The sequence below is a fragment of the Callospermophilus lateralis genome, chromosome 11, assembly GCF_048772815.1.
Source record: "Callospermophilus lateralis isolate mCalLat2 chromosome 11, mCalLat2.hap1, whole genome shotgun sequence".
In the NCBI taxonomy this organism is placed as follows: domain Eukaryota; kingdom Metazoa; phylum Chordata; class Mammalia; order Rodentia; family Sciuridae; genus Callospermophilus; species Callospermophilus lateralis.
Window position 1 is genome coordinate 23286063 of NC_135315.1, and position 24248 is coordinate 23310310.

Genomic DNA, 24248 nt, shown 5'->3' on the forward strand with positions numbered 1-24248 from the left:
GAAATTCTCCATCTTAACAGCCCAATTCAACCTATAGATTAAATTAAAAGATTTAGAAGACATCAAATTTCTAAAAATGAGTAAGATTATATTTTGGTCATATTTGGGTGACAGAAGTATTCATAGAAAAATAAAAGGAGTGCCGGGGTTGTGACTCAGTGGTCAAGTGATTGCCTATATGTGTGAGACACTGGGTTCGATCTCTGGCACCACACAAAAATAAGCAAAATAAAAAAGGTATTGTGTTCATCTACAACTAAAAAAAATTAAAAACTAAATAAACAAACAAAATAAAGGTATTGTGTCCATCTACAAACTAAAAAAAATTTTTTTAAATTAAAAAAAAAAGGAAATGTTTACTAGTAATGACAGAGGGAGATTAGAATGGGGTTCATGGAAGGATTTTTCAGAGTTCTAGTTCTTCTGCCTGAGTGGTGTTCATCTTATATAATTAAACTATGCATTTGATTTGTGTGCTTTTCTCTTTTACAATTAAAAAGGAGAAAGAAAAGAAATCTATCATTTATAAAATACTGCACCCCTTTACCTCAAAAATATCCAAACTGAGTCAGTCAAGTCTTTGAATCCAATTACTATGTTATAGGAAATGCAGAGGACAACTGAATATATTAAACTATACCATGTGCAACAGGTAAATTGTAGACAGGACAATGTTTTAAATATAGGCTGGGGGCGTAGCTCAATGATATATACTTAGTATGCATGAGGTACTGGGCTCAGTTCACAGCACCTCCTCAAAAAAATTAAATATATAAATAGAACAAAGAAGAGATGGAAGAGGAAAACTATAAATTAAAAATAGATTTGCTGGGCATAGTGGCATGCACTGTGTTACTAGCTATGTAGGAGGCTGAGGCAGGAGAATTGCTTGAGCTCAAGATCAGCCTGTGCAACATAGCAAGACCCAGTCTCTTAAAGAAATAAAGATTTAGGAGACATTAACCAATTGTCATATGCAATTCAAAAGCTGAGTTTTTGTTTTGTTTTGTTTTGTTTGGGGGGCTTTTTTGGGATTATGACTTTAATGCATAGTTTTTTTTACATATTTTTTTTAGTTATAAATGGATTCTATCTTTATTCATTTTTATGTGGTGCTGAGGATCAAACTGAGTGCCTCACATGTGCAAGGCAAGTGCTTTGCCACTGAGCCACAACCCCAGCCAGATAATAATGCATAATTTTGATCTATCTAATCATAAGAGAAAAAAAATTAGAACAACTCAAATTGAGGAAAATTCTCAAAAATAATGATCGTACTCTTCAAAAACTGTCAACATTTAGCTGGGTGCGGTGGCACATGCCTGTAATCCCAGTGGCTCAGAAGGCTGAAGCAGGAAGATTTCGAGTTCAAAGCCAGCCTCAGCAAAAGCAAGATGCTAAGTAACTCAGTGAGATCCTGTCTCTAAATAAAATACAAAATTAGGCTAGGGATATGACTCAGAGGTTGAGTGCCCCTGAGTTCAATCCCAGGTACAAAACTACACACACACACACACACACACACACACACACACACACACACACTATATATATATATATATATATTTTAGGTATATAATGATCTCACGGATATACTTTTTTCCTTTTTCTTTTTGGCAGTACTAGGGATTAAACACAGGGGTACTTTACCACTGAGCTACGTCCCAGGTCCTTTTAATTTGATTTTAAGACAGGTTCTCACTAAGTTGCCAAGGTTGGCCTTAACTTGCAATCCTTCTGCCTCAGCCTCCTGAGTCACTAGGATTACAGGAATGTGTAATCTTCATGGCTGATGAGGATTACACATGTGTAATCACCACTCATGGCTAAATACACATTTGTTTGTTTTTCCCCAGAATTGTTCCTCTCCGCAAAAGACTCACATGATCTTAAAAGAAACCAGAGTACGAATATGTTTTTTAAATAGACATTATCTACTTGTCATAACCAAAAGACATAACAGTATAATCTGGTAGCCTGGATGGTATTCTGAAACAAAAGGACTTTAGGTGAAAAAGAAATCTGAATACTAATTAATAATAATTTATTAATAATGGCTTATTAATTGTGACAAACATAATTGTGACTAGTGTAAGATGTAAATAGAATAAATTAGGCAAGGAGTTGTATGGAAATTCTATAATTTTTCTTTTTAATCTTTGTAATTTTTCTATTAATATACACATATTCTAAAATAAGATTTTGAAAAAATAATAATCTTTAAGAGAAACATACTGAAGTATTTGCATATGATATGTGGGATTTGCTCCAAAATAATAAGGACAAAACATTAAATCTGATTTATGCATTTATATATGTTATTCTTCAACAAAGTAAACTTTAACAGAAAATACTAACAGGCAATGAGGGAGCGGACACATAATGTGGACAGAGCAGGAGTGGTCATGGGCTGAATGAAGGCTGCTGGGGTTAGAGGGTTTATTGCACTATTCACATACTAAACAAATGGGTATAAGAAGGAAAGCCCAGAGTAAGACTGATTTGCGAACATTCAGGAGAGTTGCTAGAGGGGGCTGTGTAGCGAGGGCAAAGAAGGGAGGCCTTTCAGTGGCACGACTGTGTGCCTCTAAGACAAGGATAAACCACTTCTCATGAGAAGCCAGGAGACTCTGGTCACAAATCCCCAGGAAAGGAGTCCTGACTTTTTTCACAAGCATCCATGAAATAATCTTTTCTGAACAGGCTTAATATCTCATCAGCAAATATTTTAGCTTACTAGTAGGCAATAAAATAACAAAAGGAAAGATAGTTCTTGCCCTGGAGAACCTAGTAATTGAGAAAAAATTAACAACAAAGGCTACCCAGGGGCCACCTAGAGTGTCATTCACAAATATATCTTGAGTAGTGACTCCTTTACAGGACTAAGAGGTCTAGATATACTACATCTTAAGAGACGACTGAAGAAAAAGTAACATCTATTAAGTGTTTACTGTGTGTCAGGCATTGTCTCAAATATTGTTCATGAATTATCTCTTGCATTTCTTAAAACAATCCTGTAAAACAGGTACTATTATTATCCCCATTTTTCTGCTGAGGAAACTGAGGCAGGACAGATTTCAGTTACATGCCTAAGATCATACAATTAGTATTTAGATCAGGGCCAGGGAGAGAAGGTATTCTAGCTCCAGATTCCATACTTTTTTAACCCTGTGGCATATAGCAATGATTCCCAACTGGGGATGATTTTGGCCTTTAGAGACATATGAAGACATACTTTTGATTATTACAACTTGAAGGGGAATGGTACTGCCTGGCACCTAGTGAGTAGGAGCCAGGGATTCTATCCTACTTAACTTTCCCCAATGTACAGGACACCTCCCCACAACAAAGAATTGTCCATCCCAAAATGTCAAGGCTGGGCTGGGGATGTGGCTCAAGCGGTAGCACGCTCGCTTGGCATGCGTGCGGCCCGGATTCGATCCTCAGCACCACATACAAACAAAGATGTTGTGTCCGCCAATAACTAAGAAATAAATATTAAAAATTCTCTCTCTCTCCCCCCATCTCTCACTCTCTCTAAAAAAAAAAAAAATGCTAAAAATAAAATGTCAAAGCTGCTGAGGGTACCAAGTTGAGAAACCCTGGTCTACAAGGAAGGCATATCATTGAACAAGTAATTATAAGTTCAATTCCTTAAGTGTGAATTTTTTAGAAGGTGTTTATTCTTCATGCACTTCACAGATGAAGATTTTCCCAACTAGAAAGGCCATGTGTACTTTGAGTTTGCTCTAACAGCAGCGGAGGTTTGTGCCAAACCAGCTGCATCCTCTTTATTGAGAATGCTGTGTAGTGTTGGGGGTTTAGTTCCTAACTGTGAAATGAATGGGGCCAGATTGTAATCAGTACTAATAAATATGATTCTACATTCATTAGTTTCCAAAATGTCAGCAAGCTCAAGTTTCAATTTAATTAGTGCTACCTTTCAGGTAACAGACAAAATAAATATATATTTCTTTAATAGATTGATCTATTAACTAACTTTGAGGTTATTGTAAGAAATTAGAGATATTAATTATTTATTTGTTTATTTACTTACTTAGGTTCCTGGGGATTGAGCCCAGAGGAGCTTTACCATTGAACTACACACCCAGACCATTTTTTGTTTTTTATTTTGAGGCAGGGTCTTTACTTAGTTGCTTAGGGCCTCACTATATTGATGAAGCTGACCTCAAATTTGCAATCCTCCTGCCTCAGCCTTCCCAGACACTGGGATTACAATGCACCTGGCTCTAGAGATATTTAAATTGAGAAACTAACCAAGTATCTGGTATATTAACAGTAGCAAGCTACACTTGTATCTCAATACAGTGTCAGAATCTTAAAATTTTTGAAAATGGGGCACATTTGTGGAATTCTCTCAACACTATGCAAGCAGAGAGAGACTAAAGTAAGACGACTATCTGAGAGTTGCCTGGTTCTTCCACAAGCAGAGCTTATTATCCTGCCCTTGTCAATCAGTGTGATGCTTGGTTCTGTGTTGAATATGTTTTTGCCTTTGTCTTCTTGAGGCTATTAGCTCTCTGAGGGCAATGGTGTGGCTTATTTTTTTACAATAAATGACAAAATGCTTGTTAAATAAATACCCCCCAAAGCTACAAACTTTAAAAACTGCTTAGCAGAGTCAATTCCTATGAGAAAGGATTCTAAGTTGTTGTTTTTTTGGTGGGGAGGGGTGCTGGGGATTGAACCCAGGGGCGCTCTACACTAAGCTACATTCCCAGCCTTTTAAAGAAATTGTCCAGTTTTTTTTTTTAATTGTCCAATTATTTAAGACAGGGTCTCACTAAATTGCCCAGAATGGCCTTGAATTTGTGACCCTCCAGCCTCAGCCTCCTAAATTACTGGGAATACAGGCACATGCCATTGAACCCAACCTAAATTTGTGTCTGGTTTTATTTTCTTTTTCCAGCACTGGACAAGAAACCTGGGGCCTTGCACATGCCAGTCAAGTGCTCTCCTACTGAGCCACATCCACAAACCCTCTTTTTTTTAAGTTGTTGATGGATCTTTATTTTATTTATTTATATGCAGTTCTGAGAATCGAACTCAGTGCCCACATGTGCTAGACAAGCCACTGAGGTACAACCCCAGCCCCTAAATTTTCCTTTTAACCAAGTCAACTACATGAGACCTGACTGTGTTGACAGCACTGAGGCAAATACTAAATGAAGTGGGAATTAAAACAGTTCACACCTTGTCATGTCTTATTTAAATCACCAAGATTATTCAAAACATCCTGTCACCTGGCTCCATCCTATTCCTGATGTTCTGCCCAAGCTCCCTGGCAACTTCCACATTTTAGAGCAATTTCTTGGCACCCTATTTAAGAATCTTAATTTGATTCAATGGGAAAGCATTAAGTTCTCATCTTAAGTTCTGTTTGTATCCTACAATTTTCTCACATTAATGTGCTTGTCACTTTACCCAATGATAATAAAAGCAGACTCCTCTATACCATCCCTTTTCCCCCTCCAACAGAGATTATACAGATGAAGTAGGCAGGAAGCCTACATAACCATACCAGCAAGGCTGGGAATAGTCCAGTGCTACCAAATGGAGAGAAGTCTTTGTTTTTAACAACAGTAGAGATAACAAGATACAACAAAAAATGTCTACTTTTTTGACAGCAAGTTTAGCACAATGAAGGCAAATCCACAGCAAATACTTCCTTAACAGACTACAACAGAATCTAGCCTCCTGGACCCTTCCACTGCCTTTCTGTTGAACACTCAATCTTACCTTCCCTGTTCCTGTGGAAATGACCTGAGAGCTCTCACTGCTCTGATTCACAGTAAATGTCAAGATGCTTGGATTAGCAACAAGAAGACATCTCAGAATGTCAAATGTTCATATGATGCCTGGACATCAAAGGTGGGAACACTTTTCTCATTCAGGTTGTTGGAAAAGCAAAGATTCCTCCTCATTATGTTGTAGGACTAATATACAAAAGGAGACTATTAACCACTGGAATCTGTAGGAACAGGGGTGCTATTAATAGCCAGGAAAAAAAGCTTCAAGTGTGGCCTTTGTTTGAAAGGGGGGGGGATTTGGATACTATATTGGATCATACTGACATTAAGTTAAACAATCAATACTGTAACCTTACCTGGAACCCTGGATCTCAAGAAATAAAGAAACTTTCCATTCTTGGAATGCATGATGGCTCTCTTAATGAATTCTACTACAGATTGACAGCGGTCCTCAAATTTGGGATGACACCACAGGCTGAAAGTTCCTGGAAAATTAAAAAGTAAAAACCTCAAAATTTAGTTTGGAAAGATCCAAGAAGAAGGTTTGAACATTTTTACACTGATTCTCACTTTTAGGAGGGAATAGTTTGTGGGCAAGCTGGGTTCAAGATTCCTGAAGTCACCTGTTCCTGCTTATCTCACAATCAATGGGAAGAAAGATGTTGCCTTTAATAAGACATGAATTAAGTCTTATAAGTTAAAAAAAAAAAAAAAACTTTGTTTTGTTTATTTATCTTTATTTATTTAGTTAGTTAGTTAGTTTTTAGTTTTTGGCAGACACAACATCTTTGTTTGTATGTGGTGCTGAGGATCGAACCCGGGCCGCACGAGTGCCAGGCGAGCACGCTACTGCTTGAGCCACATCCCCAGCCCGTTGTTTATTTATCTTTACTTGGTGCTGAGGATCGAACCTAATGCCTCACACATGTGAGGCAAGCACTCTACCAGTGTGCCACAACCCCAGCCCCTTATAAGGTTTTTATTAATAATAAATTCAAATACGAAAAACATATAAAGATTTTGTCAAATATGAACTTAATTCTTAAAACACAGACTTGCTATATTTATATATACATATATACTTATATGTTTATGTGTGTGTATACACACACACACACACACACACAGATATATGTACATATGTATATAAAATACACACACATCCTATAAAGACTATAAGAAAAGACTACCAATAGAAAAACCAAGTTTAAATGATATCCCTGTTAAAAAGATGTAAGTCCTTGGGCTGGGATTGTGGCTCAGTCCTAGAGCACTCGCCTGACATGGGCGGGGCCCGAGTTTGAACCTCAGCACCACATAAAAATAAAAAAAGGTATTGTGTTGTGTCCATTTACACCTTAAAAAAAAAAAAAAAAAAAGATCTAAGTCTTCAAGCATTCACAGATTAGCTAAGTAAGGACAAGCATAGCAGTTCATGGGTCTCACTCATTCATGTGTGTGTTAGGCACAGAAAACCAAAATCTAAGTTTCTTCCCTTTTTTTTGGTACCAGGAATTGAATGAAGGAGCACTTAACCACTGAGCAATATCCCCAATCCTTTTTATATTTCATTTTGAGACAGGATCTTGTTAAGTTGCTTAGAGCCTCACTAAGTTGCTGAAACTGTCTTTTTGAACCTGTGATCCTCCTGCCTCAACCTCCTGAGCCACTGGGATTACAGCATATGCTACCTATCATGCCCAGTAGTCTTTTCCTTCTTTAAAATCCCAAGCCCCAGTGTGTGACAAAGTTTCTACTTCAAATATCAGAATCCCAAAGACAAAAGGGAACCTGAAATCCCACGACTTCAACAGCAACAACAAAAACTCCAAAAACTAAAGCACTAGATTTCAAAAGACCAACCAAAAAAAAAAAATAAAATACAAATAAGGGTATTAATCACACTAGGGAACTGTGATTTGAGTCCCTCTAGCTACTCTTACAGTATCACTTAAAAGATAAAGATAAAGACAAATATGGCAACTGAAAGGCCTACAAGGCTACTATTAAAAACTCCACTTATTCAAGGAAGAAGTCTCTTTGAATCAAAAGTAACTGAAGGCTGGGTGCAGTGGCACATTCCTGTAATCCCAGAGGCTCGGGAAGCTGAGACAAGAGGAGCTCGAGTTCAAAGCCAGCCTCAGCAATACCCAGGCACTAAGCAACTCAGTGAGACCCTGTCTCTAAATAAAATACAAAATAGGGCTGGGGATGTGGCTCAGTGGTTGAATGCCCGAGTTCAATCCCCAATATATCCTACCCGCCCCCGCCAAAAAAAGTAATTGGAGAACTATTTGCAAGAGTTCTCATTTCTGGTGTCTCACCTACCAGAAACTTAAAGGTCAAGCATTTATTCATCACTCTCTTAACATATTCATTTTAATTTTCATAGGTTTAAAAAAACACTCTGAAATGCTTTGTCCTGCATTTTGGTTTTGTCTGTTTTGTTTTGTTTTGATACTGGAGATTTAAACTCAGAGGCACTAAACCACATCCCCAGCCCTATTTTATATTTTATTTAGAGACAAGGTCTGAGTTACTTAGCATCTTGTTTTTGAACTTGCAATTCTCCTGCCTCAGCCTCCCCAGCCTCTGGGATTACAGGTGTAAGCCACCAGGCCCAGCTTCATTTTGGTTTTTAGGAACAGCAGGGAAATAGGCAGCAGTTTCCTTATTATGCAATTCATTCTCAGGTCTTTGGATTGAAGTTCTTTTCTCTTCATGCACCTTTAAGGTGGGGGGGGGGCGGGGCGGGGGTGGGGGGGGCAGAGGAAACCACGGCCACGCTGACCTAAACAGCTACTTCCTATCTCACAAGACAAATGCAAATAAGTCCAACAAATTGTGAGCTGAGACTGGGGAAGACACCGTGGTGCCTGAGAGGAGCATGAGAGGCTCTTGAGATGCAGAGCTTTTTTAAGGTTGAGCACATGAGGGAAAACTGTGAGGGACAGGAAGGACAAATCCCTGAAATGCCCTAAAATTCTCTATACTTTTTTATTTGTAGTATATGCAAAGATTCTGATGTACCACCAATGACCAACACAAGTTTCAGGCCTGCGTCAAAAACAACTGTCTCAATATAAATATGGATCCAAACAGCTATATTTACAAGTCAGCTCATGGATACTCTGGGTACCCAAAACACCACCTGACCACAAAGAAAGAGGTATCACTGGGAAGACAGCAGAGAGTCTAAAGCACATGGATCACACAAATTCTAAGCATTCCAATGAATACTTCCTAAGAGACTACAATACAAACCTGACCAAAAGAGAAAATTGTCATCACCATGCTGCCTGACAAGAAGTGACTTTCAGACAAATGTCACTATCAGGCAAAGAAATCACAGGATCTCTGGATGGTAAGTGTAATTATGAATAAAACTTAGGAGAATTTGTCTAATTGTCCTAGATTATTTCTTACTTCTATCAAAAGAGTTTTACTGACTCTGTTCTCAGAAGACTCGTCAGTAATTTTGTTCTTCCTATTTAGAAGACAAGATGCTGAGGAGACTTTAAAATGGAACTTCAGGGCTGGGGATAAAGCTCAGTGGTAAAGTGCTTGCCTGGCATGTACAAGGCCCTGGGTTTAATTCCCAGTACTGCAATAAATACATAAATGGAAGGAAGAATCTTTCTTCTCCCTCTCCTACCACCTGTCCAACATTTTTTCTAAAGACTAAAACCTATATCAACATTCAATGAGTTCATGGTATTTCTGCCCCCTATTCCTAGGTTCCATTCTTATAAATCCTTCTTCTGAAAATGTCAGGTAGCAAAGGTAGAAAAAGGCAAAGGGGGAAACACCAGCATCTCTTACCTCTGTAGTGCTCCATTCTAGTGTGGTGGGTGATACCCTGTGATCGGAAACTGAGGCTCAGAATATAACGAGGATCGGAACTGTCCCGTACCAGGAAAGAACCATCTGGCTTCCCTTTTAGCTTCATCTCTGCATCTTCCCAATTCATTGGTCCCCAATACCAACCACACTATCAAAGGTAAGAAATAGACAAGTGGTTAAAAGAACTAAGAAACATCAATGTTTTCAGCACAATCCATGTTAGCAAAGGAGAACCCCCGCCAATCTCCAAAACATTTGAGTAAGCAAGAGCCACTGCAAGTGTCAGCAACAATCATCAAGCTCATTATACCTTTAGGCTTTCAAAGCAATGGAAAATTAATTCTACAATTCCTTTACCAAGGCCCTTCCAAAGAAAAGAAAAAAGATTTAAGTTGAACATTTCTCTACAACCTTCCTTCATCATGTTCACATTTTCCCCCTCAAATTCAATTTTATTAAATCTCTTGTAGAATTAACAAAAATAACACGGTATTTTTCACTGTAAATATGAAGGCAAGGAAACTACTCTTCCTCTAAAAACAAGGAGGATCTTGGCACAGAACGTGGACATGAAAGAAGAAGTGGGCTGCCATTTCTCAGGTACCACCTACCTTCTCCAGCTCTCGAAGGCTGGCTGCAAAGCTGCTAGAGTCAGGCCGGTAGAGGGGACATTGGAGGTGCTGCGGGGGCTGGCTGTGTAGGGATTCAGCTGCTCGGATGGGAGCAATCCGGGGAAATGCATCTGCACAGCAAGAAAGTGGGGGTCACTTGTTTACCATTATTGCTCCCACCCACAGATACCTTCCCCCCAAAAAGAGATGCTAACTGAAGAGGGGCAAGGCATTAGAAGCTAAGCTGGAAAGGTGGAAGCCAAAGCAGTGGGAAAGAGCTGGATGGGCTGGAACAAAAAGCTGTGTGGGCTTGTGTAAGCTGTGAAGGATGGGTGGGGGCACTTAACCCCTGGAAAGGGGTAAGGGAGCTGCCCACTAACCTGACTAAGGTGACTACTTCAGGGACTTCACCAGCCTAGAGCGATTCCAACTTCTCCCACCTCGAAGTGAAGTGTCGGTAAAGCAGCCTTGGAAATAGTGACTTGCTTACTTGCCCGGGAAGAGTAACAATTTTGCCAGGCAAGTAGAAAACAATGCTGATTTCATTCATTTTATTCCTTGAGTACTGGAGCTGGCAAAGCAGGTATGGGCCACTAAATGCTTGGTACTTATTTACAAGGCAAGTTTTGTGCAGTGGCAGTATCGTAGCCAATGAGGTTTATCCGAGGCGCGATTATTGCTAATTGAAAACTTATTTACAAGGCTGCAGTAAATACTAAAAGTTTAGAAAAACCACAGAATTTTGAAAACCAGCAACATACTAAACCTCCTCACTATTCTGATATTAATACAATTTCTTATGTGATATCTACCTAAGGATCACAAAATAGTCTTATAGTAGCAAAGATAAAAAATACAATAGTCTTTTATTCCTAAAAAAAACTCAAAAGATTCACCTCCACAGAGTAACAAGTTAGAAAAAACAATTCTCGGCCTCATTTCTAAGGAGTTGTGGTCCAGCCAAAGGGGAAAAGATTTAAGCTTTCTCATATTTATTTCCACAAATAGATTTCTCCCATCCTTCAACTTTTATGAGTCTTGCCTCTAAGCTAAGCTAACCTGGGGCATGGGGTGGAGGAGGCGGAGGTAGGGGGAAAGACTGCAGGGAAGACCCCATCGGAGCCACAAGGACGGATGTAGGCAGCGTCCCACTGATATCATCTAGAAGAGAGAACAAAAGCAAAGAGGTTCAGAAAAATGAGCACAGAATGAGTGAGGTGAAGGCAGAAGAGAGGGAGAAGGATTATCAGGCTGCCCTCTGGGGCAAGCTGGCCTGACCTTCACCCCATCTTTTTGCACAGAGGATGACAATCATCTTAATCTGGTTTGCTCTGCTTAGAAAGCAGGAGAGTAAGGATATTCCTAAAGCATCTCAATAGCAGTAGATTCAGGGCAAGATAAATGAAAAGCTAATTAACAAATGGGCAGTAAATATTGCAACATGCAGGTAAGAGACCTGTTTAAATGCCTAGGGAGATGACAGGAGTGCTGAGAAAGGGACAGGAAATAATTGAGTCATCATTAGAAACTCAAAAGTTTATCTGGCTCCTGACAAAGAATAAGGCCCTAAATCTCACCCTCCCACTACAGAAAGATAGCAGATAGGGGAGGAAACTATACCTAGGAGGCTGAGGCTTCTTCTTGGAGGAGGAGGGGGAGTTGGAGGGTGTGGAGAAGTCAGGCCCCGCTGAGAAATGTCCACGTCCACAAGCGACACTGTTTCACCTGAAGGATTCATGGAGCAAGCGTGTTACAGAAGCACCTTGCCCAAAGCTGAGGCCAGCAGCAGAGGGAAAGTAAAAGGGCAAGCAAGGTTGACTAGAGGTTCATGGCTCATGAAATTGAAAACCTGGGGTGCTGGGGATGTGGCTCAAGCGGTAGCACACTCGCCTGGAATGCGCGGGGTGCTGGGTTCGATCCTCAGCACCACATACAAATAAAATAAAGATGTTGTGTCCACCGAAAACTAAAAAATAAATATTATTCTCTCTCTCCCCCCCCTCCCTCCCTCCCTCCCTCCCTCCCTTTATTAAAAAAAAAAAAATCGAAAACCTAATGCTGTTCAGGGGCTGGAATCACCCCTGAACATTAGTAAATTTAACTGCAGGGAAGCTGCATGCAGATGAAGGTCCCAACATTCACCTAGATGGCTTTCCACAACTAGATTTCCCAGAGTATTCACCTAAAACCATCTATCAATTCATTCCTAATAGTTGAGGTTACAAAGTTTGAAAGTGGATTTGTAACACTAAAACTACTCCCTCAGTTACTAAGTCAGAGATAAGTTTAGAGGGTATAGGAAATTGGTGGGGGTGGCTCATGGTTTTCCTTATTTGCCAGCATGTCATGCGGGTTTGTTCTTTGCTATATACTCTACTCCTTGACACCTAACTCTACCTAACCACTCTCCACTAAGTCACCAGAAAATGAAGGGTATTTTCTAAGGCAGATTAATGGCCAGGGATAGGTTCTGAAGTCTACAGATCAGAACTCAGAATGTCCCTAAATTTAACCCTTGAGCTGTTACTTCCAACACATTCTTCTGATTCAGGGCTGAATTAGTCCCTTGGTTAGTATTTAAATGCCTCAGGTTGAGAAAAATGAGGTAGCCAATATCTTTAAAAGGCCTGGAGGTGGGCTGGGATTGTGGGCTCAATGGCAGAGCGCTTGCCTAGTGTGTATGAGGCACTGGGTTCAATCCTCAGCACCACATGAAAATAAATAAAATAAAAGTATTGTGTCCATCTACAAAAAAAAAAAAAAAAAAAAAGCCAGGAGGCAGGTTTTCAGAATCTAAACACACATACACACAAAAAGTTCTCTTTTCTTTTAGAGGGGGAGGGGGTACTGGAGATTGAACACAGGGCAATTAAGCACTGAACCACATTCTTAGACCTTTTTTATATTTTATTAGAGGCAAAGTCTCACTGAGTTGCTTGAAGCCTTGCTAAGCTGCTGAGGCTGGCTTTAAATTCCCAATCCTTTTGCCTCAGCCACCCAAGCTGCATGAGTCACCTCGCCCAGCTTATCAAAATTCTTAAAACACTAAGATAAGCAGGTGGGGCTGGGGTTGTAGCTCAGTGGTAGAACACTCCCCTAGCATGTATGAGGCAATGGGTTTGATCCTCAGCATCACATAAAAATAAATAAATAAAGGTATTGTGTCCATCTACAAACAAAAATATTTAAAAAATACATAAACAGAGGGCTGGAGGTATAGTTTAGTGCACTTGTCTAGCATGCCCATGGCCCTGGGTTCCATGCCCAGTACTAAAGGGGGGGAAAAATAAGAAAAGTTCCAGGAAGCTGATATGGCCTCATTACACAGCTTGATAACTGACAGCCTCATTGCCCTGAGCAGTGCAACAGGCCCAGAGAAGTCTCTTTCCTGGCAGGACAAAGAGGTGTAGGTTATAAATGTAGTTCTTAAATAAAAGATATAATTCAATAGAACTAAGGCTGTCTGAACCTAAAATTACAAATGTGTGCATTTCTTATTTTAAGAATAAAATAACTATTAGCTAAAAAGACACATTGCTAACAATATACAAACTTTTTATTTCTTTCTTTTTTTTCAGACAGAATCTTGCTATGTTATCTAGGCTGGGCCTCTTTAGCAGCTGGAATTACAAGTGTGTGCCACTGCACCTGGCTTCAGGATACAATTGTTTAGTAGATATCTACACAAATACCAACTCACTTGTTCTGACAGCTCATCACAGTCTACCCAATTGGAGGTCCTATTGGTCTGCTTACCATCTTCCCAGAAATATCCATTCCCAAATCGTAATTCTTCCAAACACCTTTTTTTAAAAAAAAAAAAAAAAGTGTGTGGGTGTGTGTGTATTTAGTTGTGGATGGACACAACACCCTTATTTTACTTATTTATCTGCTTATGTGGTGCTAAAGATTGAACCCAGTGCCTCACACATGCTAGGCAAGCGCTCTATCACTGGGCCACAACCCTAGCCCCCAAACACCTTTTTTTTCCGTTGTAGATGGACACAATATCTTTAATTTTTATGTAGTTCTGAGGCTTGAACCCAGTGCCTCACATGTACTAGGCGAGTGCTCTACCACTGAGCCACAAACCCTGCCCTCCCCAAACACCTTTTTAAGGGACATAATATCCAAAATAATTTGAAGTTGGGATTTTTTTTACAACCAGTGATTGTAATTGAGAAGCTTTTTAAAAAGAAGAATACTCAGTTACTGAGAGTTGAGGTGTGGTAAAGACCTTTGCTACAATAGTTTATTCAATCAGGAGCTTAACATCTAACTAACAGAACAGAAGGTTTCCCTATCTGAAAAAAAATTCCCGTAAAATAAGGCAGCAGTTACCCATTACCCACAGGTCATTCAACAGCCTTCCTACTCTAGCAACTGTGTTCCCTGCTGCAAGAGGAGAGACTTAAATTAGACACCATGAAGAACTCTAACAGCTGCAAAAATTGCTCACCCCTAAAATGGGTAAGACAAGAGCTCATGTAATCCCCTTTGCCCAGTCTTTAAAAATAGATCAGATACTATGGATCATTTTTATTAGGTAATCTATGAACTCTCTTGGAAGCAGGGACGGGAATTATATGACTTGAGAGTCTTTTATGCATTGTGAGCTTATAAATTTAAATTTGCACTCTACATTTAATTTATTTGTGATGAGCCTGAACTAAGCGCTGCATAACTGCTAAGGCCACCCAATTACCAAAAAGCAGCCTTTACCTCCAAGTTTAAAACATCCAAAGTCAAGAATACACTCCACACCATAAAAATAGCCTTACTCCAAATCCAGTGGGTATGGAATGGAGGAAATTACTGCAGACATGCCTGAAGCCTCCCTGTGATGGATCTGCAAATATATTTCCTAACAGGCCTCAGAATACTCTTGCTTTCAGATGTTAGAAGAAAAAGATATCGCCCTTACCTGTGAACAGGGGACTGAAGGAGACCGGAGAAAAGGCACTTTGAGTTCTTGTCAACCTGGGTTTCCTAAGGGGCAAGAAAGCACACAGAGAATAAAGGGGAGAAAAGAACATGCATGCATTTAAATCACTACCAAACTCAATTTCAGATGCAGTGAAAAACAAAGCAAACCTAGTCATTGTCAGTAACACTTTTGTAATAAAGCCTTAAATTTAAAGGAGGAGAATGAAATAATTAAGGCAATTCCTTAAATAGATTTGGCTACCAAATTCAGCAGCCTACAAAGCAATGAGAAATCCCTTTGGATCACTCCATACCCAGCACATTCAAAGAGTAAAGCACCTTGAGTGGTAATTAGCAAGTCCATTTCAAGAGGAAGGAAGTCAGAAGCAGAGTTGATTTTCATTTGGGAGCCAAGAAAAAACAGCTTTCCCTCTGGGCCTGCATCTAGGAGTAGAAGGACCCAAAGGGAGCCAGGGAACATATTCTGACCTGAAAGAACACTACAGAAGCACTCCAATCTTCAAACACAGAGACCTCTGAATTCTACATAGTTGCCCTGAGGTTCAAAAGATCGCCACTTCAGGATAAGTTCCCTGCCTGGTACCCAAGACCCCTTCTCTCTGAGCTGCTCTTCCTAACTTTTCTTTGATGCTGTTCCAGGGACCACCTGAAAACTCAGATCACACCTTTTTTTTTTTTTCCTTTGGCAGTACAGAGGATCGAATCCAGAGTCTCATATATGCTAGGCAAGTATTCTACCACAAGCTGCATTCACTTTTTGTATCTTATTTTTGAGAGAGGGTCTTGCTAAGTTGCCCTGGCTGGTTTTGAATTTTTTATCCTCCTGCCTCAGCCTCTGCAATCACTGAATTACAAACATGCACCATCACTCCAAGTTCTAAATCTCCTTTTGTTTACACACCAAAGGTGACTTTAGTTTCTAGTAATTTCAACTGGCTTTTCAGCAAGAAATGAAAGAAATTCAAAGACTCTAACATAAGCTTTCTGGTTAGAAATGTACTATATTAAAAAAACTCAACTCAGGATAATTGAATTAACTACAAGAAAAGATCTTGTTGAGGTGATGAACATAGGCTCCATGCTGGCCAAAGCACAAGTTTGTCAAAATTAATAGAAATGGACAACTAAAAAACATGAATTTTTCTGCATATGGTAGTGCATACCTGTAATCCCAGCGGCCTGGAGGATTGCAAAATCAAGGCTAGCCTCAGCAACTTCATGAAGCCCTAAGCAACTTAGTGAGACCCTGACTCAAAATTAAAAAATTTAAAAAAGGCTGGGGGGGAAAAAAAAAAAAAAGCGGGGGCTGGGGATGTAGTTCAGTATCCCTAGGTTCAACAATCTCCATACTGGGGGGAAAAAAAAACAACACAAAACAATTATACCTCAATAAACTAGACTTGAAAAAAATCCCAACCCAAGACTAACTGAATGACTCCATGTGTTATAGCTATAATTATGGCATTATAGGGACTGACTCCAGGCCTGAGTGCTGGCTCACCTTCCAAAAATATTCTCACCCAAAGGATAAATAGGACTTAATTCTTTTTAACAATCAACTGCATTAATAGAGGGAGGCAAAACCAAAGAAAATCCAAAATGAAATCCTATTTAAAAATTATCTGACTTCAGAGATGTTTATGCAATTATGATTTAAGATGGATATCTAACCTTCTCAGGATTCAGACAAAATTCCAAAATCATTCCATGAAGATTTTACTCAGAAAGAGCGGAAGCTTAGGTAGTTTCCTTCTCCTAGATGTATCATCACACTCATTCTGCAACCTCCTCCTGTTGAGACTTGAAGGGTCTAATGATACCTCAGCCACAACACACACAGGAGATAGGGCTACATAAAAACAATACACAACCACACATAGCTCCTCTATTTAAAAAGCTTTTCATGACTGCAGCTTAGTGCCAACAATCCAAAGGGCTCAAATGGAAAGTTAATTCCACTGGACATGAACTTCTGAAGAGATTCCTAACTGACTTTTATTTGATAACTTGTGGTTACAACATTAAACTCAGCAAATAGAAACCCAAAGCACTGGCCTTTCAAAAGGTTCACACCTCAGCCATTTGGCTGTTTGCCTCTTTTCAAAGGAAGCTGCATTACTCTGCCATCTGCCCATGCTGGGGACGAGTCTCTTCAGTGCCAAGCACTGAAGATCGGCAGTACCCACATGCACATATCTTGTGGAGGCCTTCTCACTTCAGCTCATCTTCTCTACCACCCCCGACATTTTGAAGAAGAGAATCATAGTTTCTAGGATTTAGAAAAAGAAAAACATCTGAATCTAAACCCAGGCAGAGCTATTTGAGAGCACAGCACCGGGATGGTTTTTCCTGGCAAATAAGGATGACTTGAAGCTGGAACTAAGAGGTAAAAGCTCCAAGAGACTAAACAAGACTGATAATGAATATGTGTGCTTCTTTTATTCTTTGGGAGATGCTTAACTAAAAATCCAAAGAGGTTTCTATCTCGGGGATCCTGAGAGCATTCTAATGGCAGTCACTCATGGAAAGACTAATCTAGATGACTATTTGAAAAAAAAAAAAAAAAAGAGCAAGGGAATGATTAACATAAAATTGAGAATGGTAGTTATCTGGGAGAGGAGCAAAATGTAAACAGGAAACAACACTCAGGTTTTAAAAGGTACTGATAACATACATTTGCGAAGCTTCTCAAGTATATATATTTTCTATTTCGCCTTTTGTATATAGAAAACATATGGAATGATAAAAGCTCTTTCTAAGTGGACATCCTGCTTTTTTTCCAGAGCAACATGAATCATGTGGCTCCAGATAAACATTTTAAACTAATTCTCTATATCATATCCCTGTGTTATTTATTACTCCCCAGATCACCTTGACAAGCATTAGGGTACAAAGTTAATCCACTGTAATTTGCCAGTGGGACATTTGCATCTAAGCAGCAGAAACATTTGAGGGGTGGCATGGGCTTAGGGCAGAATTTGGTGGGTTACTCCTCTATAGGACAGGGGCAGACAGCATAAGGCAAAGGCCTTCTTTCAGGCTAGCAGTCTTTTTGTGTGAGCTGCCAATGCTGTAGGTGGCAAGAGACAATGCCTCTGTTCATTTCCACTCTGCAAATTACTATTTGTACTGCAACAGATTTATGAGATAAAAGGAGTTATAAGCACTAAACTGTACAGGATGACAACACACAGATATAACCATTGGCCAATTTTCAAATTCCTTGAAACCTAAAATTAAAACAATGAAATAATAAGCCCTCTCTCTCCTGTCCATAAATCCCTCCACTGATGCCCTAAGACTTACAAATATCCTTTTTAAAAGTAACTTCCAAAGTAGGATACCCAAATACCAAGCTTTGCAGTCCCAATGTACCTCTGCCCCTGCTAAAGCACACAGTGCCAAGTCAGGCAGCCTGTGCCATTTCCAACACATCATAAGCCAGTGTCTGTTCATGTGCTACAGGCACAAAACCATGTGTTCATTTTTAGTTCCAATACACAGACATCTGTGCAGCAAGGTCAGATCCAAAACTACATCATAAACCAACTAAAGAACCTACGGATGGAACTTCCAGGAAAAAGCCAAGAGGCATAGTCCAACACCTAAAATCTTAAGAATGATGTTGGCCAGGAGAATGGTAAGTAAAAGGCACAAGACTCAAACACACAGAGATTTCTAAAGCTAGGGGGTTCATTCTAAGAGAGTTGCCAACCACAACCACTTTGTGGAAAAATAGTTAAAAAGATCAACAAACCCTAAACCCAAACATAAAGTCAGAACTTCCTCACCACACCATAAAATCATTCAACTTTCATATTATGACTCAAAAAGCATCCTTAGGCCTGAAGACCCAAGGAAACTAAAAAAGTTTTCTCCTGTCTGACAGGTCTATCCATGACAGAAGGGCCTCAAACAAAGGCCAAGGCAGCTTGCCTCTCTGTTTAGCATCATATCTTTTCTACCAACAAATAGACAGGAAGCAACCATAAAACTGTTCTCCATTTCTCCACTTCACAACTATGAAGACTACCCGTAATAGCCTCAATTGTTACTTTGGTAAAGACAAATCTTGAAAAGTAAAACAAGGTACCCATTCCAACCAAGTGTGTATTATATGATGATTAAAAAAAAGGGTAGATCAAATGCTATTTTTCACCAAATCCAAAGGAAGACAATCAGCTCAACATATGTGAACAGGACAAGGGAACTCCACTGGTTTTCCTGAAATAGGAAGTTCTATATTATGAGGCCCATAGGCATCAAGCCCAGCTCTCTGAATTCCAACATATGCATGGTATATACAGCCTAGGCCAGTTCCCAAGAACAGAAACCTGATTAGTTGGCAGAATCATTTCTTACTTCACTTAAAAAGAGTTCTCACTGAAAGCATAGTGGTACATGCCTACACTCCTAGCTACTTGGGAGAATGAGGCAGGATCATCATAGGGTCGAGGAGAGGCTCTGCAACTGCAACTTAGTGAGACTGTCTGAAAAAATTAAAATGGCTGGTGATGTAATTCAGTGGCAGAATGCTTCTTGAGTTCAATCCCCAGTACCACAAAAAAAAAAAAAAAAAAAAAATTCTCTAGGCTAACTCATATTACTCTTCATGCTCAGTATAATTCAGTCAGGTCCACTTAGCAAATCAAAAGCATCTGAAAGTGCTGTAGGGACAGACAAAGCAAGAAAGTCAAGTTTGGATTCGTGTTAAAATATAAAAACTGCTAAGCCTTATAAAATGATGATTGTAAGTATTTTCTAATAGATAGCTGTGGGAAAGGTAGATATTGAGAAGAGTGAAGAGAATTATGCCTAGAGGTTACTGTAAATGCCCCAAATTATACAGCAAAGACAGCAGAGGCCCATAATTAACTAACAATGAGGAGGAAGGCATATACCCTTTGGCAAAAGACTGAAATTTCTCACTGCTTCCATATCCTACCAATCAAAATAAGAGAACAAGCTAAAAATTCAAACTCATCCTTCCTCTCAACAGGGCGGACTTGCTTAGGAGGTGCAGATCCACAGAAATCACAAGTACCCTGGCCAGACTCACCAAGTTTCTCACAGCTGTGAGGCTGCCAACAAGACTGGCACATAGTAAGCTGTGGAAAAGCTAACAAGCAGCAGCAAATCCTATGCACAGAAAAAATTTACCATTTCAGTCTTATTATTTCTTTTCCAAAAAGCACAAAATATTCCATCTAGATTTTTCTTGTCTTTCATTCTATTCCTGTAAGAACAAGAACAAGATAGCTATAGCTCTTCTCATTTTCTAGATTTAAAAAAAAAAAAAAAGACAAATTCAACCTCTATCTCACAGATGATGTCGGGGGTCAAAAGGAAATAAAGACTTTTGCATTCTCTATACCAAACAGCAGTCAACCAAACATTTAGACACAAATACCTAGCTCTTCTCCAATTCATCAGAAAAAACCCTTGGACCAAAAAATGTAATTCTCCAGTGCCCTGAACTAAGCTTCTTTGCAGATGTACAGCCCAATTTGCTCTGCAGCAGAAATCTGTATTGTGCTTAGTGTGAGGGTTGGTGACAGAGCAGCCAATGACCATTAAATTCTGCTTCCAAAGGCAAAAAACCGTATAATGTTATATGCCTTTTCCTCTTCCTAATCTATTAGACATAACAGCTAATTTCACGCCACTTCATATTTGGTGTTTCTGAAATCTTAGACCAAGTCCTGGTCAATATGGAACAAAGGCAAGACAAACTACAAGAAAATTAGCAATCTATTCTATGTCTTTACATAGAGCTTCAATCCCACCCTCTACCCTGATCTGATGAAAATTTCATCTCTATTGGTAACTGGAGCATCAAATGCAGAGGTGAACCACAAAAAAAAAAAAGCTGTTTCATCAGTCACACACTTTTCAAGACCTAAACTCCCAGCAAATGTATTCATCAGGAAGCAAATGTAGAAATTTGGGCCTACCTGAAATGGTAAGACACTGGTTTCTTCAGGGAGCTTGGGTTTGGCCTGATCCCCAAGATAATAAACCCACAGCAGAGCTGTTCAGAAAGGGCAACAAAGCCATATCCAGCCCACATTTTCCTCCTGGAATATCCTAGTTTCCTTGAGAAGTCAACGGATGAAAGGTTCCCAGTCCAGGATCAACTGGGAGCTTTATAAAAATTCAAATTCTTGCTGAGTACAGTGCACATACCGGGAGGCCGAAGCAAGAGGACTGCAATTTCAAGGCCACCTTTGGCAACTTAGTGAGAACCTGTCGCAAAAAAGGGGCTGGGGTTGTGGCTCAGCAGTAAAGTGCTTGACTAGCACGTGTAAGGCCCTGGGTTCGATCCTCAGCACCATATTAAAATAAAGGTATTGTGTCCAATTACAACTAAAAAATAAAATATTTTTTAAAAAAGGATAGGGAAGTGGTTCAGTGGTAGAGGGCCTCTGGGTTCAATTCCTAATACTGCAAAAACACAAAAACAAAAATTCAAAATTCTGTGGGTTCCAGATACACAGATCTTTTCAGAGAGCCCACCATTGATTCTGGTGCACAGCAAGACTGTCAACTTATACAGGCTACTGACCTTTTTACCTTCTTTTTTTGCGGGGAGCAGAGATTGAACACAGTGAACCTCTACCACTGAGCTACCCTTCCAACCCTTTTTATTTTTTATTTTGAGGTAGGGTCTCACTAAGTTGCTGAGGCTGGCCTTGAACTTGTGATCCTCATGCCCCAGTCTCCCAGGTAGCTGGAATTACAGGCACATGCACCCATGCCTGGCTAGTCTGCCCAGTGTGTTTCAAGAATCCACAATAGCAGTTATCACAAGGGAAATCTTATTTCATTGACACAAAAATTGACAGCTTTCTAAACTGATAATAAAGATGTAATGCTAGATGTCAAAGATCAGTCCACCTTTTAGAGATGCAGAAAAAATCTCAATGCCTAATTTTGGAATTTTCATTAATTGGCCTAGAACTCATACTCCAATGTCTATACCTCATTCAGAACTCTCACATGGGCTTGAGAGACAGAGCAAAGCTATTTTCTGTTTTCACAGACAGTAGTCAGTACAGAGGATTTAGATAGAAAGAACAACCAGGAAAACATTACAACTGAATTCAGGTGCCCAACAGATTACTGGCCTATAACTACACAAGTTCCTTAGGTCATTTGTATGTTTGAGGGTGAAGGGGAGTGGGATGCAGGTAAAGAGAACAACAAGGTGGTCAAGACAGTAAGCAAGGTAATGGGGTCACACTTTTTGCTCCAAAGACCAAACATTTTCATCAACTTTTTTGACCCAAAGGCCCAAACATTTCTAGCAATCTCTCTGCAGAGCTAAGGTGGAAAGACACTTTGGAACATCTAAAAAATAGCGGAGCCAGGGTGGGGGTGGGCAGCGGGTTTCAAATCATCTCCAGAGATGCTAACCAAATGATAAGTGTCATCCATCCAGTGTAAACTCTCTTGAGTGAAAGCTGTTTCCAGCTGTTACCACAGTTAGCTCTGATCTCATGTAAGATGTCACAACCTTTAACCACAAGATTCTGTCTTCTCATGAAGACCATATCTTAAGAATTGCCAAGATCCTGTTAGCAGTATTAAAAAGGGGGGGGGGGACGAAACAAGAAAAGGAAGTTTGTCGCCAGCCCCCGAACTGGGCTCACCTCCCCGGGTCCAGCTCCCGGCCCGCAGAGCCTCCCATGTCCGTCAGACTCGCAGCTGAAGCAGCCAGCTCTCCAGAAGGCCTCTTGCCGGTTCCATCCCCACTGCTGGAGCCACCGTTGCAGCTCTTCGTGCGAAAGAGGCGACTGAGGCGGATTTTGAAGGAGCCCTTACGAGAAGGAGCCGCGAGCGGCCGGAGGGGCCCAGGAGGTGGCGGCGGCGGGGGAGGTTGTTGCTGCTGCTGCTCCCCTCGACTCAGGCGCCCTGGAGGGACCAAGTCCTGCAGCGGGAAGGGCACTGGGGGTAATTCGGGGCCTGAGGGCTGCAGCAGAAGCCGGCCGCCCCCTCCTCCTCCACGGCCCGGGCTGCTGAGCTCCTCTTCCGAGCAGCTGTTAGTCTCCAGGCTCTCGGCCTCCGATTCCAAGCCCTCCAGGACCAACAGTGCATCGCTCGTTTCTGTGGGGTCCTCCCCGGCCTGCGGGGTGGCAGCAGGCGCCTGGGGCTGCGGAGGGGGCAGCTGAGGCGGACATGGGCATGGGCAGCAGCCCCCTCCGACTGTCTTGACCCCCGGCCCCGCCGGCTGCCCCAGCCCCAGAGCCGCCAACTGAGCCTCTAGTCCAGCCACCGGGCCCCAGGTCCGCTCAAGCGCCAAGCCCGGTGGCAGGGCCTTGGGGTCCAGGGCACAGCGGTGCCGGGGACACAGCAGTTCCGAGGGTCCTGGCTCCGAAGCCGCCTCCGCGTCCTCCTCCTCAGGCGGCCGACCCACGTTGCGGAACACCATCAGCTGCGGCGGTCGGGAGCCCCGCGGGCCCGGCCGCGCGAGGAAGGGTGGCGGCGGGGGGCCATGGCCCGGGGGCGGCGGCGGTGGGCCTGGCTCGGGGGCCGCCTCTCCATAGCCGAGAAGGCGGCTCAGGACACGGTACGAAGCGGCCGCCGCCGCCGCCTCGCCACCCCGGAGCTCGGCTCCCTGCATCGAGGAGAGGGAGGAGAGGGAGGGGAGGGCGGGCGGCTGGGAGCCGGGCTGGGGTGGGGACTAGGTCGGGCCCCACCGGAGCCCCGCCCGCCGCGGCCCCCGAAGCGACAGCACTAACGGCCACCACGGCCTCAGCCTCATAGAGGGGGGCGGGGGGCGCGCGGAGCCCAGCGCGAGCCCAGGCCGCGCGCCACCGCCGCCGAGGACCGCCCCCAGATGCGTCACTTCCGGAAGGCTAGACCACTCCCCTTTCCCGAGGGCGTGCTCGGGCCGGCCTCCGCTGCGCTTGACGTTGCGCGCGCCCAGAGTTGCTATTGGCGGTGAGCCGGTTTTCTGCCGGCGTTTGTCTCTTGCACCTAAGACCCCTGCTTTTCACTTCCTGGGCACCCAGACCTTGGCCATCCCTTTCAGTAGAGTGGTCCTGGATCTGGTACTGGGAGAGAGTTGCTGGCT

The 24248-nt window shown here is 41.6% G+C and overlaps 1 protein-coding gene and 1 pseudogene across 3 annotated transcripts in view; one reads left to right on the forward strand and one right to left on the reverse strand.

Moving 5' to 3' along the window:
- The window catches only part of Socs7 (suppressor of cytokine signaling 7), a 46426-nt gene extending 22464 nt beyond the window's left edge, over positions 1–23962 (reverse strand). Inside the window, exons 1-7 of one of the 3 annotated variants that reach the window (XM_076870256.2) lie at positions 22825–23962; positions 15150–15214; positions 11846–11950; positions 11285–11386; positions 10226–10356; positions 9594–9762; positions 6128–6256 (exon numbers count right to left, since the gene is read on the reverse strand). In XM_076870256.2, coding sequence (XP_076726371.1) covers positions 6128–6256; positions 9594–9762; positions 10226–10356; positions 11285–11386; positions 11846–11950; positions 15150–15214; positions 22825–23795 — 1672 coding nt within the window. In that variant the 5' untranslated portion in view covers positions 23796–23962. The remainder of the gene's footprint in view (positions 1–6127; positions 6257–9593; positions 9763–10225; positions 10357–11284; positions 11387–11845; positions 11951–15149; positions 15215–22824) is intronic. The other 2 variants (XM_076870257.2, XM_076870259.2) reach the window with 2 other exon arrangements.
- LOC143411147 (U4 spliceosomal RNA) lies at positions 10848–10958 on the forward strand (annotated as a pseudogene).
- Positions 23963–24248: the final 286 nt, after the last annotated feature.